Source organism: Diadema antillarum, unplaced genomic scaffold, assembly GCF_040938485.1.
Source record: "Diadema antillarum isolate AM-2024a unplaced genomic scaffold, OU_Dant_1.0 scf00000152, whole genome shotgun sequence".
Classification (NCBI taxonomy): Eukaryota; Metazoa; Echinodermata; class Echinoidea; order Diadematoida; family Diadematidae; genus Diadema; species Diadema antillarum.
In genome coordinates this window covers 722,809-744,326 of record NW_027271041.1, presented here as the reverse complement: position 1 = coordinate 744,326, position 21,518 = coordinate 722,809, and the positions used below count along the sequence as shown (strand labels likewise).

Below are 21,518 nucleotides of genomic sequence, written 5' to 3'. Positions count from 1 at the left end.
GTGTAAAAGCATAATGTCATTCCTGGTTGAGAACTTCAAAATAATTATCAGTCAGATATGTTAGGTTTGATGCTGGGGCATAATTGTGTTTAGAGTGCTGAACTTCAGTAAAGTGCTAAATGCTAATAAAAAGTGTTGTCACATCAAAAATCGCCACTGGATCCATTTTCATTTTTCTCAAGAAACTTCGGAGTGAATAGATGGATTGAGATTTAGAGTTAAGATTTAGGGGCCAATAAACCTCACAGTATGTACCAGAGATATATGACACTAAAATTGTCTGTATAAGGCCAACAAATTTCACAGAATGAAGTGAATCTAGTGCTCACAATATAAACATAAGAAATGAATTTCTCTGATCAACTCAGCTCAACTCTATTGATAGACTGTGGATGAATTTCTCTTTTACCATTCCGCAACATTCCAGCATCATACATTCATATTGATATTCCTTTTTACCCACAAATTTCTGCCCCTCACCTTCTGAAACTGGAGAGTGATTTGCTCCAAAGATGTCTGTCTGGCCGTCAGATCAGCCTGAAGGTTCTTAATCCTCTCCTCCTGCTCTGCCACCTGGGCAGCTTTCGTGGCTTCCAGGGTCGACAGCTGATTGGCCTTGAGTGCGGAAAGCAAAAGTTTTGATGCAAATGATGAAAGTCAGAGGTCAATAAAAGAAATGGAAACGCTTTTTTTCAGATTAAATTCAGATTCAGATTTATTCAACACTTTCAGTAAAAAACAAACAAACAGGAGAATACAGAAAATTGACAACACCATAATAACGAGAAAAGAATAATCACAATATTTAAAGCATCAGTACGAAAATGCAATACATTTGAAAGTGTTCGGAGACAGACAGAAAGGCTATGCCTCATATGAAAGTCCTGTCCCCATACTATTTCATTCATAAAATATTTAAGTATTAAATGAATACATTTCTTTATGAGTTAATACACACATACATACGCGCGCACACACACACACTGGCATATTTTACAAGAAAAAAGTTTATCACACTTTTATCAAAAATCAGAACTCTCAAAGCTTCATACTTATCTAGATATGGCTTGAGACGAAATCCTGACATATATGAGCACTACAATCTTATCAATATTACATAAGGTTGTAAACCAACAAGAGCAATATACTTGCAGCTAAAAAAATAAATAAATGTGTTTCACAATGAGGGGTGCAGTTCACCATTCAAAGCATTAGATAAGAGCAGAACACTCACACTGGATGATATCTTTGGAGTAAATGCTTTTCTAGTTCTTCCCTAATGGGATATCAAAGAATCAAAGATGAAATGTCATGCTTGCTGTAAGTATGATATTTCCATAAGTAACCTAGCACCAATCAGCAATAGCTGAGATAACCATGAAAGAATCTTCTTTTAACATCAACACTTACCTTGTTCTTTAGGTCTGTTTGTAGTAGAGAAAACTGGTGTTGACTGTTGGCTAGATCATCTTTGGCCTCTTGACCTTGACTCTCAAGAGTTCTGATCTGTTCTTTGGTTGCCGAGAGTTCATCTTTTGTCTGACAAAAAACAGAAAACACACTGTCAGTATATACATAATTTAGGCAGCAACCTCCTACACTTTCACTAAAACTGCTTAATATACATTTATCACATTATTATAAATGACATGCAGTGTGCAAGCTTTCAAGGATGTCTATCATGACTTTTGTGTGTGTGTGTGTGTGTGTGTGTGTGTGTGTGTGTGTGTGTGTGTGTGTGTGTGTGTGAAAAGGATAAAAGGAATATTTTTTCCGTCAATGCATGTCACAAATACGTAGAATATTTAATATTATCTTACTGTTGTTCTCTGCTGCCAAGTTACACTGGTTCTGTATGTGCACAAACACATACATTTGTACACACACACACACACACACACATAAAAAACAAAAAAACCAAAAAAAAAAAAACCAAAAAAAAAAATAACACTGGAAAGGTATGTGACATAAAGGCTCTTGCATGTACTCATATGCTCCAGCAACCAAGGAGGAACTCAGGCAAGAAACGAAAATATACAGACTGTGTATTTACCTGTTGGAGGAGTTCCTGAAGCTTGTCCATATCCTTCTGTTTGTCCTCCAGGGCGGTCTGAGACGTCCTAAGATGGCTCTCTAGGTCAGTTCTTTGTGTGGCAAGGGAAGCCTCCGCAGCCATCAGTAATTCATTCTAATAGGATTCATACACAAAAATTGCCTCTCCTTGTTAAATTACTAAAAATTCTATCCACAAGATTCTTTCATTCCCATTAAAAACTCCACACAAGCTTCATCTTCCTCCATCCCTTCATAGTTCAAAGTTAGATATTTTACAGCCTCCACACAGAAAACTCCCTTACTTTAAAATATATTCCACAAAAAGGCACTCACCTTAATTTTCTCCTCTCTTATCTAACTTACAATATACTGTTCACTACAAAATAAATCCAACAGTATAAAGATCTCAAAGCCGCGTTGGAATATCACTGCATTTCTCTATTCTATCTCAATCAAAGGCATCATGATCTGCATTAGTATATGGAAAGTTTCCCTGGTTTAAAAATACATTGCTCCACTTCAGTTGACATGGATAACCACAAACATAACCACTCAGCTTCAAACAGTGTCTACATTACCTTATCATATCAAAAATTTTCAAGAATACATACATACCAGTAGTTAATCTCTGTGACTTCCACAACAATGATCTACATCAACATCTACACTCATAACAAATCTCATCTTCATAACAATATCAATCTTTTCATCTTCTATCTAGTGATCGACACTAATACATACTCACACACCCGAGTGTGTGTATATGTGTGTGTATGAGCGTGTGTGAAACATTATTACTGTCACCCTTAAAATCCAACCTCTGTCTTCTATGAAAGGCATAAGTTGAAACTGCTCTTTTAAATCTTGTGTTCTGTCATCATTACTATTATTAACACTCATCTCACCTTAGCCTTGGCCTCCGCTTCCGAAGCCACAATCCTCTCCTGGGCAGTGGTCAGTTTACTGGTTGTGTCGGTCAGACTGGCATCTGTCCTCTCTAGGCGGGCCTTCTCAGTCTCCACTTGGCTCTTGGACTAATTGCAGAATGACCACAACAAGATAAATAAATCAATTACTAATAATCTTTTACCACTATGGGTCTGTGTATCACAAAGGGAAGAAGGGTGATATAGAATTGGTGGAAATGAGGATTGGGCTTTTAACTTTTTGCAAAATACCAGGAAACCACTTATGAAATAGTACAGAGCGTACCATTCTAAGAGGGATTAAAAGTTTATTTGATGAAAATCGGTTTTGGAATGACTGAAACATACAAAAACAAAGTAAAACAAAGCAATCTTTGTAAAAGGTGGGTCCAACCTTTTATTACGATCGCTCTGTTTTGGATATCTCAGCAATTTCAAAACCGATTTTCATCAAATAAATGTTGAATTCCTCTTGGAATTACGTGCTCTTTCATATTTCCTGAAAGGTTTTTCATTATCTCACCGAAAAATGTTTAAACTAGATATATCGCTACGGCTACTGATATGCCTCCGCCATAATGCATGGTTCTGGTCTATAGTACAATGTCTTGACAATGTGTGATGACAGTTTCACACAATTGGCAAAATATTAAAATGACAGGTTTGACACAAATGTGCTGAATGTTCACTTTCCTAGAACTAGGTTCAATTGGATGAATGATTAAAATGTCAGAGTGCAGGTATTTGGGGAACTGATGATTTTTACTTGACTTTTGACCCTTTTATAAGTTTATGCATTGAGTAATTTTCAAGGTATTGAGAAAAAGTATAATTTCAGTGTCAAATGGGAAAATAGCATTATCTAAACCTGGCCTTTCACCTTTGACCTCACAGTTCCAAAGAGAATCACTGTTAGGTTGAACATGCATGAATATGTAAGTTTCATGATGATACCTCGAGTTACTTTCGAGATATGGAGGAAAAAGTACAATTTAGCACTTTCACTTGACCTTTGACCTTTTGACCTTTGACCTTTTGGCAAGAAACTTCCCCAAAAATATACATTGGGTAATACATGCCATACATCAAGTTTAAAAAAAAAAAAATCTTCAGGCATATTGCATTTTAAGGAAAGTAGTGATATTTTGAGGAGTTGACCTTGATCTTTGACCCCCCTGACCTTTGACCCATGACCCCCAACTTCCCTAGATAATCACTGCCCATCGGTACAAGCATATATACTAAGTTCCATGAAGATACCTTGAACCATTTGCGAGATATGGAGAAAAACATGAAATTTCAATTTTTTTTTCACAAAATAACCTGTGACCTTTGACCTTTGACCCTGTGACCCTAAAATCCACACAAAGTATCATCCCCCAAGGATATACCCTCATACCAAGTTTGATGTAAAACCACCACACGGTTCTTGAGATATTGACAAAAACAAAACGGGACGGACGGACGTACGGACGTACGGACGTACGGACGTACGGCCATACGGACGGACGGACGGACGGACGGACGGACGGACGACCCGAAAACATAATGCCTCCGGCCACTTCGTTGCGGAGGCATAAAAAAGCGAAGTTAGGTCTCGACCAAAACTTTACGATCCCATTTAAAGATATGAGGGTATACTTGTAACCAATATTGAGACTTCAGCTACAGGAAAAGCACAATCACTGGCTAGATTCGGGTTGACGCTTGGTAGTCTAGTAGATGTGACACATGCCTAGTAATCAGGAGGTTGTGGGTTCAAATCCCACTGGAGAATGCATACCCATGATTTTCTTTTTTTTTTTTTTTAAATCATGGCTACCACTCAGACACTGAATGCAGGTGTTCATCTACACTGATGAAGTGCAACTGTCAATCAGTTGCAAGAAAAGCACATCTTTATTCTCCAAGGCATAAAAGACATTTGACAAAACTTGTACGCTCTGAATGATATCACTCTTCAACTGGGAGTGAAGATTGTTCCTTTGTTTCTTTCTTTTTTGCTTACTTCTTGTAGCTGCTTGTAAAGGAGCTCAGTTTTCTGGTGATGTTCCTCGGCCTGTGCTTCCTGTCTTGTCTTAAGGTCATTGACCTCCTTCTGGTAATCATCCTGAAAAGAGGGGCAGAGAAGTTACAAATTTTAATCATTTCTGGAGAGAAATTACCAATATTAATCATTTCTGGGGAAAAGCTATCAATATCTATAATTTCTGGGGAGAAGTTACCTATACTAATCATTTCTAAGAGAAGTTAAGAAATATCAATAATTTCCCAGGAAGAGTTAACAATTCTAATCATTTCTGGGGATGGGATATCAATTTTAATCACTTCTATGGAGAACTATCAAATTCAAACATTTCTTAGCAAAAAGAGTGGCAAAGTAGGTACAGAGATATTTTAATCCAATTATGAAAGGATTACTTTGAAGTAGGCATGTAATAGACACTGTACGAATCTTGAAGAAAACAATATCCCCCAGCAATATACGAGCCAACATATCACTTTGTAATATGGGCAAATGACAGCATACTAGTACATAGTCTGTTAGCAGACCTTCTGGTAGGCACACCACATTTGTGATGGATGTCTGTAAAGTTAAGTTCTTGACTAGCAACCAAAACTTTTTGTTCCACCTCACAAAAACAACAACAACACTAAAACACGAACAAACAGTATATGATATCCTATGAATCACAACTCTTTTGCACATTATCTTTAGACTATATGTGACCTCAAAACGAACATAAAGTCGCACACACTGATTTTGCGTGAGGACTGAAAATAAGTGAAATGGGTCAACCTAGCCGAACTTGACTTTTTCATATTTTCTGAAAGAACGGGTCTTCTTTTACATTATGCTAAAATTTGGTATCATAAAATGGGCAGGAAAGTGTGTTTTTTAGCAGTTTATCTCGAACATTTTTGGTAGAATAGTGTGATTAGGTGTGTCTTTAGAATCCCTTTTTCATTTCTGAAAAACCTTGTCCACACTCTTCACTTTCAGCTCTAATGAATTTTGAAAGGATAGTGCTACTGCTTTGAAAGTTGGCATTAATTATGGACAGAATGTGTTAATGAGGCATGCTTAATTTCAGTTTAATCTGATAATCCCTTCATTGTTGTTACTCTGGTGGTTTACTTCCTGTTTTTTGTCCCATTCATCGCACAGCCAGCACGGTTTGGTAAAGATGAAGCGCTTGAATAGGCACTGTACTTCAGAGCCTCTTTTCTCAGTTCACACTTTTCCTGAGTTTGTGCTTTCTTTCCAATATTTAGATAGGTTAAGCGAGTCCATTTGATTTGAGTTATACATCATTTTAAAGCTTAAAGTCTGCTCTTTCAAAATATGGTCTTAACTAAAAAATCACGTCTGGCGACTTTTTGTTTGTTTTGAGGGTGCAGAGTCACATATGTATGATATGACCTCCAACCCCTGCCTACCCTCTTCCCCCCAGAAAAAGAGACAAAAACAAAATCCAAACACATACCACATCCTGCTTGAGTTGTTGGATGGCAGTCTCTGCTCCTTCGCCAGCTTGGATCTGATAATTGAGAAGAAAGAGACATGCAGTTTTAATATGCCAGGGATATTTGACAATGATGTCTCATTCAGTTCAACGTTCCTTTTCTGTGGATATCAAAGACCTTATTAACCAGAAACTTGTTTGACAATCATTTCCAGGTTGTCTGTAGAATTTGCCAAAATGCTATATCTATTTCTTCAAGTTCAACTACAAAGTACTGCAAACATTTAAATTCAACTGCCCTGCTCGGGGGGATAATATAAATTATGTCTGTTTTAATACACACCTGTTCTCTTGATATGTAGTATATGATGGTCTGAGTCACAATATTTCATTGTCTGTTTTTCAAAGTACTTTGTTTGAAATATTATGATGTATTATGTGTTTAGATGAATAATTATATGTTTGATGCAGAATAATAAATATCCCAGTGGAAAAAGAAGAAGAAGAAGTCAGAATGATTATCAAGCCTGAGTCTGGATAATGCTGCAAGAGTCAGAGTCAAATGTAATATGATCTTAGTGAAGGCAACTCCCCCCCCCCCCCCCCCCCCCCCCCCAGTAATCACCCTGTGAAAAGATCATCCAATATACTGAGTTATGGCAGATATTATCCAGTTGTTCCAAATGAAAAAACAAACAAACAAACAAACAAACAAACAAAAAAGAAAACAAACAAACGAAACCCCACCACGAAACAATTAAACATGGTGCCCACGTGTATGAAATTGATTGCTGTATAATACAACAGGTGATCATAATATCTCATGATTTTGTCTTTTGTCCATTCTTTTTTCTCCTTGCCGTTACCTGAGAGATCAAGTCAGCTTTCTCTGCCTCTAACCTGTCGTGTGCCTCAGTCTGTCTCTGAACAGCGCCCTCTAGCTCCGATATCTTACTGTCCCTGAGGATGAATGCGTGAGCAACACATGTGACAATTAATTTCTCATTTTAACAGAGAGCAAATCTTAGTTCACAGATAATAAATACCTGTAAAGGCGGAGCGTAAACACTCACATAGGCTTTCTGTAGCAAAGAACTCTATATTATCTGAATAAAACACAGACATAAAAATGTTATATCCCAGAAATTGTACTGCACAACCTCTCCAAGGAGGAACTGCATATTCCAATTTACAAATACCACAAAAAAAAAAGAAAGAAAAGAAAAGTAATACGGTTACTATTTATCTATTTCACAAAAATGTCTATCACTTCACCAGAAGGGTTGCCAGCTTTTCCCTAACCAGTAAACCCTAGCTCTTACACCTTTTTAGATGGGTAATCCCAGTCTTTCTGCAGTTTACTCATCAATGTCTGGGACAATCTTCCTTTTGACAAGTTCTTGCACATGTTTCTAAGATCAAATACACACACACAAGAGCTTTTGCGATCTTGATAATAAAGTAAGTCTTTTTAGTTTCAAAAAAATCTTAGATCTCAGCCTACCTCAACTGATAAAGGATAATTTCTCATAATGACAAATTATACTGACAACATTCCACAGTTTTCATAACTAAGGTTAGAATTTTCGCAACCTTGCAATAATCATACCAGCGTACACAGTATTGCACAGCAAAAACAGTAATGCATAGGTTTCATCTGACAAAAAAAGAGAGAAAAAGATAATACCTGGTACTCACAGTGAAAAGGTTATATCCCACATACCTATCAGTCAGTAATCTGGATTGCTCCTCTAGCTGTGCCTGCTTCTCTCTCAGCTGTGACCCGAGGTCATCGCTATGGCGACTCTCCTGTTCATACTGCTGCTTGGCTGCATCCAGCTGCTGCTGTAGATTACTCACTGCACTCTTTTCCTCCCTCAGAGTTTCTTCCATCTGTTGTAGCAAGATTTCGTTATTAAAAAAGAAATCAATTTTGACCACCAGTACGTGACATTAAACACTTGTAGTACACGATGTTTGTCATACTGTGGTCATTTTCAAGACAGAATACTAAATTGTCAGAAAGTGCCTAATTTGAATGTCATCTCTTTGCTATGTGATAGAGGGTAAAGTTTTTGAAAAGAAATGAGCATGAAAGACAGTCCTCTCATTTGTATCAAGCATTTTCTTTTAAAAGACACAGCAATGGTAACAAGCCTTGAATGAGTACTGTGCTGAGCAGAAGTGGATGGAATCGAATGTAATTTTCTTATCTAGTTTGAGAGAGTTTTATCCATCTGTTGTCTTTCTAACACATGTATTCCCTTAATAGGAAGTTTTATGAGCATTTACAGACACTAATTAATCGCATGATCCGGACTTTGTTTGATAGAGACTTGTGTCTTGATCCAAGGGTTCATTTTTTTAAACACTTTACAACATCAACTTACATAAGCAAAAGTTACTGTATATGGCAGCAGCTAGGCCTCAACCAATCAGCTGCAAGGATAGTAAGTGTTACTATGGTGACTCAACGGGGTGATAATTACAAGTTTTTTTTTTTTTTTTTCTCTTAACAGTATCTGGGAACAGCCAAATTTTGGTGACCGATGCATTGGTCAGAGGGGTGAGGTGACCCACAAGGAGTTACTGACCTTGCTGTGCTCCAACCTGAGAGCTGTAAGTCTCTGGTCAGTCTGTCTGACCTGGTCCTCACTGGTCAAGCGAGATTCAGACAAGTCCTTCCTCATCTTCTCCACTTCCTGTTCCCTGTCCTGGACTACAGACTGGAGCTGAAAGGTCACAAGGAAAGGAGCCAATTCACATTTAGTACAACAACCCCAAACAACCATGGATCTTTAAAAAAGAATAGTCTATATCAGCTCTTTTTGTTTTAATCATGCTCCAACACAGAGGTGTTCCAAGAACTGCTTCTGCACCTACCTACCAGGTATACCGTATGAACAGAGGTTTTCATTTGCACATCTTCAGTGTACAGGTGTACATGTGCGCCATACCTACTGTAACAGGCATCAATACAGACTTGATGAAAATTCAGGCCACTTTTGAAATGGAAAGCTAGATTAATGCCTTGTCATGAAAATGCTTAGGCATTCATCTTACAATCCAAGAGACAAAATCAAACATCCATATACTGTAAAACACTATATTTTCGCTGCACGAAAATTTCGCGAATTGGAGCTGACGGTCTTTTTCGCAGCATGAAATTTTCGCCACCTGTCACTGGCATCCAATGCATATTGTGTAGGCAAGAACTTTCGGGTGCATTTTAATTTCGTGAATGTTGCCTTTCGCGATATTGGCGAAATTAAAATGCATGCAAACATTCCTCGTTTTACAGTACATCTGTTTGCATAGATCTGATCATAACTATATACCTTTTGGCTCATCTTGGTCATCTGACAGGGAAGAAAAAAGGTGCTCAATTGTCAACTGGTATCGCTTCTTGTTAGTATGGTTGGTTACCTTGGTGACTTGTTGCTCCAGTTCAGAGTTCTGGTTCTCTTTGCTTGTCAGCTGGTGTTGATGCTGCTGCTTGCTGAACTCAAATTCCTGCTTTAGCTTCTGGTAGGCCACCTCCAACTCCTGCATCTTGTCATTGGCCTACATCAGAGAAACAATAATTTGAAAATAAACCCACTGCAATGACTGCAGAACTCCTGTCTGTTGGAAGAAACTGTGACCAACCTTATCAAATGAACAACAGCAACAAACGATCCATTTCATACAATTTGGAAACTGTGTAACACACATTATCATCAGAGTCTTTATCAACTTTAACCCATTGAGGACAAGTCCCGAGTATACTAGGGCAAGTGTCTATGGGAAATGCGTGTTGTAGGAAAACCAGCCTGTTCTCAACAGGTTAATACTGACAGACAAAACCTTTTGAAAAGGTTACACTGTTTGCTACAATTAGTAGATGCATATGGGATTTCTCCTTTTAGTGGTTTGCAAAATGTGGTTTGGCACCATAATGCATGTCTGAAATAATCTAGGCTAGGGGCAAATTGGATTTTAGGCAATATTTAGTATGCTTTGCTCCGATGTCCTACGCAGGTGTGAGAGTTAGAAATCTGGCTGTGACCTCACCTTTGACATTTGAACCTGAAGGTCTGAGCTATGAGACTCCTTGGAACTAATGTCCCTTTGAAACTGCTGGCGTGTGAAGTCTAGCTCTTGCTGGATCTTTTCTTTCAAGACCTCAGATTCTCGGAACTGCCCTTGGACCTGAAAATAACACACGAAACATTAATATGAACTTCATTAAATAGAATATAAAATTTTCTTTTACTAAAAGAGGAAAAGAAAATGCTTTAAATAGAGGTGCCTTAAATACAGTCTTGATAGGCATACTCACAGAAAAGACTTTTGCCATACATCTGTAAAATGTTCTCTAAAAACATTAGTCCATTTGTGAATTAAATAAATCAATTTATAGTCAATGTATGAGACAGATTCAATGAAATCATATTTATCACTAAAAAAGGAAAACCTTCCTTTACCAATGACTTAAATATTCCCTCTGCCACAATAATATCATTACGATTCACACTTCAGATAATCTTTTAACGTGGTGCATTTCTGAAATGATAAAAAGAACACACATCGCTGCACAGTGCTAAGCCAAAAATATTCCTTCGCAAATGCACCACAATGAGGATAATAAGAATGAAAGCATGTGTCATCATTGTTGGTTGATTTCACTGTTGGAGTTCTTTCACCAGTCAGAACAATAACATACCAAATACAATGTATGCAGTGTATGAGTTGGTGTAAGTTTAAATTCCTATGGTACAAAGGTGCAGGTGCTAGAGTATGGGAATTTGGTAACATAGCACACCTACCATTAGGGCTTGGGAGAGGGGTGCAGGGGTTACTATTGTATAATCAAGAACAGTAACAGCTTCATCTCTAAGGTGATTGGTCAGTGCTATGGAGCTGCTTGGCTATCATTTTGTGTATTCAGCCTAATTAGTCATGCACATACATGAAAGAGTGTCTCCTCTAATTCACAGTCTTAGATCTAGCAGCTTATTCCTGTCTGCTTCATTTTTTTTTTTTTTTTTTGGGGGGGGGGGGGGGAGGGAGGGGGATTTTGTATCGTCCTCCTGTTAATTGAGCCCATACCTCAGTGAGTTTGAGCTGGAGTGCATTAGACTTCTCTGTGGCGTCTTTAAGTTGCTGCTGTAGGGCCTGGCTACTGGTGGAGGTTTCACTGATGCTAGCCTGGAGTCTGGGTGGGGCGATAGAGGGGTGCACCAGGAGTTGATGGGGGGGGGGGGGGGGGGGGTGGGTAGACAGTTGCAAGGGGAATTAATGGGAGTGAAAAGAAATGTGATAGTGGGGTGCATGGGATGTTGATCAGGAAGGACATAGGGGTAATAGAAGGGTGCACAGGAAGTTGATGGGAGGAAAAGAGGGGTAATAGAGGAGTGCACAGGAAGTTGATGGGAGGAAAAGAGGGGTAATAGAGGGGTGCATGGGGAGATGATGGGAGGGAACAGATGAGTGATAGAGGGGTACATTGCATAATGGATATAAAAGGGAGCAAATGGGATGACAAAGAAAGGAGCAGATTGGAGATAAGGTTTGGTGAGAGCGGATGTAAAGAGTTAAGGGAGGCAAAAAATGGGGAGAGGTAGGAGGGGAGGGAAAGGTCAAAGAAAGGGAGAGAAAAAAGACAAGGGGAAAAGCAAGGAATGCAAGTGTGGGGTGAGGGCAAAGGGAGGGGGAATGAAAGGGAGGGGAGCATGTAACAAAGGGGGAGGTGGAAATGGGGAAAAGGTGGTAAATACATATGCAAAGACATCGGTGGTGGGTGAAAGTCACATAGAGACTCATAAATACTTCTTCCAACCACACACACCACTCAGTAGATGATGATCTATGGCACTTACTAATTGTCAAAAATCGTACCATACAGTACCGGTACTTGATGCAGTTTGAAAGACTTACAAAAGAAAGTAGTGTTACCTGAAAGATAAGACATTAATACTTTTTTTTTTTTTTTTCATTTCCCTGACAGGTGATTGATTCAAATCTATTATGAGGTTTTGGAGGAAACTGTTAAATGAAAACACGCGTCTACTTTATTTTGTACCGAGATTCAGATAGCTCTGGGCATCTAAGTGCCATTAAAATGCCTGTGATGTTGCTGGAATATAATATCCTGCAAGAATTAAGAGAAAATATACATCAAGGTACAGGAAGGTAAATTCCTCTACAAACAAGATGAATTTCTTTTCATCACAGAATATCCACCACATTGACTAATGGCTTTAAACACTCACTTCTGCACTTCTTCTTTCTTGGGGGCACTCTGGAGCTGGTCTTGCAAATCCTTGATTTGAATTTCAGCTCTAAAGACACCATACAGAAGAAATAAAAAGGGCATATTGGAAACATTACTGATGCATCCATTACAAATTTGCATACAATATTTCAGTTTGTTACATGATTTTTACAGTATCCTGCTTCCAGAAGACTAGTTGAACCGTCTTTTCTGAACATTATTATTCATTTTAATACAAAAGGACGAAAAAAACAAAAACAGTCAGAACAATGATTTACATACTTGTCAACATGATAACTCCCTTTACATATTCACATCTACCACTAAAACTTCTAATGATACTCTGGGAATTCAACATGAAAATAGAAAATTTGTAGTTCTGGGGGAAATCACAGCAAAGTTTGGCATCAAATTATGGTTGGGCTGCAGTAATTTTTGTTACAATACATATGTCAGAGAAGCCCAGGACAAGCATTGGGCTAGCTTTCTGATCATAAGGAATAAGGTTTGCTAAAAAGATATCCTGGTAATGCATACAACAAAAATTTCATGTTGGTTGACTGGTTTATCGCATCATTTATTTGCCAGGTGCATGATGTCTGATACATTCTAATCATTCCAGTGAATGGAGCATGAATCCTGAGAGTCCAGACAGGGGAAGGAAGAAAGGAAGAAGGAAAGGAAAAAAGGAAAATAGAATCGAAGGTGAATATATAGAGCTACCAGATACAAATTGTAACCAAATGAACCTGAAAATGACACTGTCAGTGCAATGTTTGGCTGCTAATATAAGATCCACAACCCCCATCAGAGAAAAAAGAAAAGCAAATCATGTTTACAGTGTAGTTCATAGCAACACCTCCAGATTGGAGAGGTTAAAACTTATACAATTCAAATATGATTTATGCATCATTCATAGTGAGTGACACTGTCTGTGTTTGGTGGTAAAACTAAGTTCCATGATACACACAAGAAAAAAATAGTATTTAAAGTGCACTCAACAATTATTTGTAGTCAGCTAAACATATTTCTTCCATCACGTGCTTGTCTACAATGTAGCTTTAATAGATTCCCTATTTTTCTCTCTCCCCTTCCTGTTCTCTCTTACTTTGTCTTTCCTTTGTTAAGTGAATAATGCTATTGCATAATTATAGCCTACACTTAGTCATTCATTGATATAATGGTGCAAATACTAAAAAAAAAAAGTATAATAATAATTGTATTATTGTATAATTGTTTTTCCATTGTTGATGTTGAACTTTTACCGCTTGTCAGAGGGACTTTTCCACACAAGCTCTGGTTTTCCAAGGTTTCCTAGTCTTCCTTTTCTCATCAATATGTACAAAACATCGTAACTGTTGTACTGTTTGAAAGTAGATGCATGAATTTTATTGAATTGAGTTAAATGTCATTATTTCCAAATGGAAGTTGATCACAATTATAGAATTAAGCCATGATCTATGGGTCATTTATGGCAAGTGATGCTGTTTGCATATGGCTGCTATTAAAATGAATGCCATGACATGATAATCGGGTTTAGTGTTCATACAATTACAACATCATCAGACTACATCGGATCATGTTTGCAGAAGTCAAACACACATCAGGTATCCTTTGCAAGATTTATTTCATGAACTTAAGCTACAAATACTCGGCATATCTTAACCAATTAACCAATCCTTAACCCTATTCTAACGGGGGGTCAAACTGACCCCCCCCCCTCGACATTTCGCACCACAATTCTGCAACGCACAGAGATTTTGCCGCTTCGTATCATGACTTTTTTCATTGAAGTCTCCCGCATATTTTGAGACCAAATTTGCGACGTCCGGGTACACCGTTCTGAAGTTATGCAATGTTTTGCAGATGCATGTCAACCCGAAAACAGCTCAAATTCATGATATCGTGTGCACATCCAATGCAAATTGTGTTTTTTTGTTAAATTGATATAAATTAGATTATTTCAACTTTTAACCATTGAAATTAATCTATTCTAATGTAGATAAGCTTGAAAAAGTGCCTGCAACAAATTTTGGCAAAAAAGCAATAGAAAACAAATGGTCGAAAAAAACAGTAAAATACATAAGAAATTAACAAAACAATAAAAAACAAAAGAAACTGATTTTGAATGTACTATTTTTTTTACAAGAAAACTGTTTGATGTGTCTTGAGGAACTCTGACACAAAAATTTAGCAAATCCTTCAGTCTTTTTAATGGAGTTATAGGTGAAAATATGATTTCATGCGTAAATTTGCATAATTAATTTACGAAAAATAGAAAGCCAATATTTTTCTGTTGTATGACCATGTAATCTTTTAGTTGACATCCGGCTCTATATTCAGGCAAAATTTTGTGCCAATTTGTGCAATCAGCGGCCGAGATCTGAAGGGGGGGGTCAAGGGTCAAATTGACCCCCCCCCCGTAAAAACTTGGTCTCTAACTTAGCCCAGTTAAAATAGGGTTAAACTGGGCATGTGGACTCATCTTAATACATTACCTCCCCACCCATATGCAATTAAACAAAAAAAGAAGAAAAGAGAATCTAAAAAGAAAAATTGTCAGAAAATCAGAATGTGACCTACTCCTGGTTCTTGTTCTTGAGTTCCTGGCACTCCTTCTCCAGTGCGATCTTCTCCGCCTCAGCTTGGAGGCTCATCTGATCCATCAGGGTCTGAATAGTGACCAGCTCCTTCTTCAGGACAATGATGTCATCATCGCTTCTGCATAAGACAGACAAGTTAAAAGTGACTTTAGAACATTAAAGGAATGGTACAGTTTTGGTTGAGATTGGGTGTGAGGTTTCCAACATTTTTAATGAGGATTTTTTCAAATAATGAGACACCTTTTATCAAATATGAAAGAACATAAGATTCTAAAGAGGAATTCAAAGTTCATTTGATGAAAATTGGCTTTGAAATGGCCGAGATATCCAAAACAAAGTGATCATATTAAATAAAAGGTGGGACCCACCTTTTATTAGGAGCGCTTTGTTTCACTTTGCTTTGGGATATCTCAGCCATTTCAAAACCGATTTTCATCAAATAAAAATTGAATTCCATTTAGAATTGTATGCTTTTTAGCATTCTATAAAGTGGTTTCGAAGTATCTCGCAAAAAGTTAAAAGCTAAATTTTCACCTCAAGCAATACTGTGCCACCCCTTTAAGGCACCTCTGACATTTGTAACACTATCCCTCTACACTGGGGCAAATTGCCTCACTATTAACACTGTAGAAAGCACCTCGGAACATGATTATTTATTTCATACTGCTGGGTATCAACCGTCAGTTCTCTTAAAAACTGCAAAGCGAAATACTTGGTGATTACATCAACAATGCACAGCTCACAATCTGCTGACATAGAGTGTGTATTAACTTGAATTTGAGGATCATCAGATTGTGGCTTCATACAAAACATAACTAACATCACACAAAGTCCACCTTGATAAAGTTTTATAACCAAGACCTGGGATTGATGAAATCACCAGTGTATAGTATAAATCATGAAAGTTACATTGGATAAATTCTGCAGTACCACAATGTACACCTTCAACTGAAATACTTGTGTGACACGGTTGTCCATAACTTATCCACTCTTTTTTTTTTTTTGGACCAACAGCACAGAAACTAACTTTGCACTCTTAAGTCTTAAACTAATGCAGACTGTCAGTCTCCATAGGAGGTTCTTCTAACATTTGAACAGTATTCTCATTAATCATTCGACCATATAAAGAACATATTCATATCATAAACATTACAAAAAAACCCCAACAAAACAAAAACTAGAGTGAACATTAATACATTACAAGATGCAGCATGATTATTCACAAACACTGACATGAAATACAAGTCTCCCTCATTCAAATTTTTTTTTTTTTCAATCTATACAGTCACGTAACTGAAACTAACTGTCATAAAAATTCTTCAAAGTTGCAGGACAGAAATTATACATGCATACCTGTCTATGGCTCAATGTCCCGGAATGTTTACAGATGGATCTTATGTGTATGTTAAATTGCTGTATTAAAGTGTTTCATTGCACTAGCTTACCACAAAGGGAGTGAGCAATTTAGGGAATTGTACGTAAAGTCTACTACATGATCATATGTTCACACCCACAGAGAAGTAAATTTCGAAAAGTACATCTTTATAAGCATTAAAGCTGATACAATTCACTCCCTAGTATGAATATATACTAATATATATATAAATACTAATATCACTCTCACCTTTGCAGTGACTGTGATTCCATGACTTTGAGCTGGTTTTCTCGGTCCCTGAGTTCAAACTGCAAAATGACACAAAATTGAGGATGGAAATATACGATATGCTTTCTTTTGAAAGGAAAAACATCACTGTAAATCAATGAAGCATTACATGTTGAACCTCTAAGGAATGAAATACACTCAAAGTAAATTAAAGACTGCAACACCAAACATATCAATTGGTATGATGAATACATCACACATTGTAAATCACTAACTACCATGTAGAGCAGATTGAGCCAATAGCCCATTCATATCACACCGTGCCTGATTGAGGGATATTGAATAGAGGTCCTGTATGTGAGCGAGCCATAACTCATGTGTGCAAAAGATCCCATATTCATTGCAAAGAATAGGGAGTTAGTTCAGTGAAGTGGTCCACTCATCTATCCACGCCAGTAAATGGGTGAATGAAACCGAACCCTCATGGTTTACCCAAGGTAACTACCAAGTCAGTAAACATTATCAATTAGGCACATTGTGCCATACAAAGAAGATCGCTCTGGGAAACACCAAAAATTCTTAGCAACAGTAATGCTAATTTACTTTCACCATCACTCATCAACAAAATTAGGGCCTGTGTCTTCAAAACTGAACTGTAATAAAGTTATACAGAGACAGGATCTTCCCTAAAAGCTCAGCCCCCATGAAAAAAAAAGAAGAGAAACCACAGACAAAGAGAGAACAAAGTGCTGCAAAACCAGACATTTTTGCAGGCATGAAACTTCAGTGAATTTTGTGAGAAGCCAAGATTTGTTAAAGTAAAATGCTAGTGAAAGGTCTTGTCTTCCAGGTACCCAATGCATTGAATGCCAGTGGCTTTTTGCAAAAGTTTCATGCAGTGAATGATTCTGGTTTTACAGTACTGTAAAACGAGGAATGTTCGCGCGCATTTTAATTTTGCAAATTTCGCAGGTGCCAAGATTCTCGAAATCAAAATGCACGCGAAAGTTTTTGTCTACACTGTATGCATTGAACGCCAGTGGCAATTCGCGAAAAATTTATGCTGCAAAAAAGGCCATCGGCTCCAATTCGCGAAAATTTCATGCCGCGAATATATCATGTTTTACAGTATGCTACAGGGTAACTCCACAGTGTGTTGGTAAACTCACCTGGGTCTGTTCCAAGGTTTCTTCGAGAGCCTTCCGATGTCCTTTCTCTTCATCCAGCTCTGCTCTGACGGCTGCCATATCGCCGGCCTTAGCAATGACAAAATGAGGCACAAGTTTCAATTTCAAGCTTAAAATTCTCAAAAATTAAACCCTCACAAATATAACAGCTTCTACAGTAGTACAGAAGTTCCCTCTGATGACAAATGTAGAAATTCACTTGTTTCTTTCCTTTTCCTGTCTATGGTGTATCTCCTTTTCATCTTAATATTTCTATAAATTATACATGTGTCCATAAATCGTGCAGCCTTACGGCAAATTAGAGTAGCACCAGCCACTGCAAACATGATGAAATCTAAACGTCAGATTACACACTGAACTGCCGTGAATACCGGGAAGCTACATGCAGTGCCTAGGAGATTAACCATGTATTTATCTTTACCCAAGACGAATTGCTTCTGACTTACAAGAGTCGCTGCTTTTTGTTCCATGGCATCCTTGACAGTCTTGTAGGCATTTGCGTTTGCTTTGGCCTCCGCGAGGTCCTGCCTCAAGAGAACGATCTCGGAAGAAACTGTCACGGAGGTGGAGGATGTAAAGGAAGAGAGAATGAGTAGAAGTTTGGAGGTACGTTACCATGGCAACTCACTTTGGCAAAGTGCTGACTGTTGGTGAATCAGCCACGGAGGAGGAAATATACCAGGTTTGACTAACATGCATGCAACTACCATGACATCATATACTTACTCAGTAATTTTTCTTCCTTTCTCTTTGTTCATAGCACATACACGTAGTGATCACTTAACATTGTTATCTACCACATAAACGTATATAAAGCTTTGATGGGTATTCACATACTTCATTATAATTCAGAGAGTACACATAAGTTTCATTCGATTTTCTGATAGCCAGTGTCATATTTGTGAGAATAATACAAGAAAACATACAGGTAGATTTCCACTGATTCAAATAAAATGAATGTCTGTAATTTTTTTTTTTTCAGTTAAAAACAAATTAAAATCCCTACATTTACATCTCAAATTCTAGTTGAATAATTCTGCAGGATGTCTCTCAAAGTCGTCTTACAAAAATCCATCTGTAGTTTCAGCTCAGCTGTAGCAGTCAATGAAATCATGGACAAGTGATAGATAAAATTTAACTTTCTCAATTCCTCAGACTCAAACACTGAATGAACAAAAAATGGATAACGTGAAGCAAGATTGTTCAAGCAACTTACGGAGCGACCTGTTTTCCTCCGATTTTTTCAGCTGCTCCTTGAATACATCAGAATCATCCTAAAAACATGGCGGGAAGAGAGGAATACGATCAAGTTCTGTTAGATCCACACTGATTGCTCATCTACTGGAGCACCACCTGTTCAGTGATTGGCTTTAACTGTATTTACTAACGGCAACTCACCTTGGCTGAAAATATCATTTCATGAAATATCATTCCATGAAGTGCAAATTATTCACAAATTTCCTTGTTTCTGCTATTACGTGTAGCTCACAAGGGCCAAGAAATATTTTGGGAGGTATTGCAACGAGTTATATCATATAGAAGTACTTTCACGTGGAAAATTATGAACATGTAAATGCACAGACATTTGCCTTGCCTGGCTTTAGAATTAACAGTACAAAGGTTCCCATTTTTACAGTAATCGTGCCAATTTCTCAGTGTCAGCTAATATAAATAACTGCTGTCAACATACCAACACACAGCGTAAAAATGACAATGTTCTAAAGCACACGACGGTGGTGCTGTTCTTTGAAACAATAAGCCATGTCACCGTCACAATCTGTGCATGTTGATATAAAGTCAATTGCATTCTTTGCTTTAAATTTACCTGTAACTGAGGTATTTTAAAAACTGGATAAGTATAAGTCTTCATGAAAACTATCCCCGTTCCATATGGGAACCTGGTGGCCTGCGTGTTATGTTTATGGGCATTTCAGAATTCAGTATGGAACGGGCTATAGTCTGGGTGCCAAAGGCTGAACCTTGTTTTACCGTCCACCCAATGCTTTTTGATGGTTTTACCCTATTTCGGGGGTGCTGAATCCGAATCTGCATGATGCAACTTTTGCATCCTTGAGGGTTTTGAGATATTCAAGATGACCACCAAAATGGCCGCCCAAACCGGAAATTCCCATGTATTTCCTTCTAAATGGTGAGAAATTGAAAACAATTGGTGGTTTTACCCTATTTCGAGGGTGCTGAATCCGAATCTGGCTGATGAGACTCTTGCATCCTTGACGATATTGAGATATTCAAGATGGCCGCCAAAATGGCCGCCAAAACCCGGAAATTCCTATGTATTTCCTTCTAAATGGTGAGAAGTTCAAAACAATTGATGGTTCTAAGCTATTTCGAGGGTGCTGAATCCGAATCTGGCTGATGCGACTCTTGCATCCTTGAGGGTTTTGTGATATTCAAGATGGCCGCCAAAATGGCCGCCCAAACCGGAAATTCCTATGTATTTCCTTCTTAATGGTGAGTAATTGAAAACAGTTGATAGTTCGAAGCTGTTTCGACAGTGGTGAATCCGAATCAGGATGATGCAACTCTTGCATCGTTAAGGGTTCTGAGATATTCAAGATGGCCGCCAAAATGGCCGCCAAAACCGAAAATTCCCCTGTATTTCCTTCTAAATGGTGAGAAATTGAAAAATTGTTGATGGTCTTACCCTAGTTCGAGGGTGCCGGATCAGAATCTTGATAAAACTTTTGTATCCTTAAGGGTTTTGAGATAATAAAGATGGAAACCACAATGACCGCCCAAATTGGAAACTCACATGTAGACCCCCTTATTCCTTCTAAATGGTGTAAAATTGAAAACAAATAAATATTGATGGTTTTACCCTATTTTGAGTTTGCTGAATTTGAAGCTGCAAGAAACAGCTCTTGCATCCTTGATGGTTTTGAGATGATAAAGATGGCCGCCAAAATGGCCCCAAATGGCCGTCAAAAACGGAAAGTCCAATGTAGACCCCCTAATTTGTTCTAAGTGGTGTAAAATTGAAAACAATTGGTGGTTTTACCCTATTTTGAGGGTGCTGAATCCGAACCTGGTTGATGCAACTCTGTGTTTTGGGGGTTTTGAGAATTCCAAGATAACCGCCAAAATAACTGTCAATATTGAAATTTTTGAGACCCTATTCAGCACCCTCGACATTTTGTTGTTGCCATATTTGCATTCCTTAGGGTCTTCAGATGTCCAAGATGACCGCCAAAATAATTGGCAGAAATTGAAATTCCAATGTTGATATTTTTTGTTCTAAATGGTGAAAATTTGACAATGAATTGATGGTCTCACCTCATTTCGAGGATGCTGAAGGTTTTGAGATATTTACAAATGTCCTGTATGAACGAAAATTCCTTGATATTTTCTTATAAATTGTTCTAAATGGTGAAAATTTGACAATGAATTGATGGTCTCACCT

At 37.9% G+C, this 21,518-nt stretch overlaps 1 protein-coding gene across 1 annotated transcript in view; it reads right to left on the bottom strand.

The window, feature by feature from the left end:
* The window catches only part of LOC139721920 (uncharacterized), a 52,648-nt gene that overhangs the window by 12,931 nt on the left and 18,199 nt on the right, over positions 1-21,518 (bottom strand). The window contains exons 6-23 of the mRNA XM_071633246.1: positions 19,314-19,371; positions 18,544-18,650; positions 18,080-18,166; positions 16,932-16,990; positions 15,288-15,425; positions 12,703-12,771; positions 11,540-11,645; positions 10,502-10,639; positions 9,875-10,012; positions 9,043-9,180; positions 8,172-8,341; positions 7,315-7,408; positions 6,470-6,523; positions 4,990-5,091; positions 2,961-3,089; positions 2,054-2,188; positions 1,411-1,539; positions 481-615 (exon numbers count right to left, since the gene is read on the bottom strand). Of these exons, the coding sequence (XP_071489347.1) occupies positions 481-615; positions 1,411-1,539; positions 2,054-2,188; positions 2,961-3,089; positions 4,990-5,091; positions 6,470-6,523; positions 7,315-7,408; positions 8,172-8,341; positions 9,043-9,180; positions 9,875-10,012; positions 10,502-10,639; positions 11,540-11,645; positions 12,703-12,771; positions 15,288-15,425; positions 16,932-16,990; positions 18,080-18,166; positions 18,544-18,650; positions 19,314-19,371 (1,986 nt within the window). The remainder of the gene's footprint in view (positions 1-480; positions 616-1,410; positions 1,540-2,053; positions 2,189-2,960; positions 3,090-4,989; positions 5,092-6,469; positions 6,524-7,314; positions 7,409-8,171; positions 8,342-9,042; positions 9,181-9,874; positions 10,013-10,501; positions 10,640-11,539; positions 11,646-12,702; positions 12,772-15,287; positions 15,426-16,931; positions 16,991-18,079; positions 18,167-18,543; positions 18,651-19,313; positions 19,372-21,518) is intronic.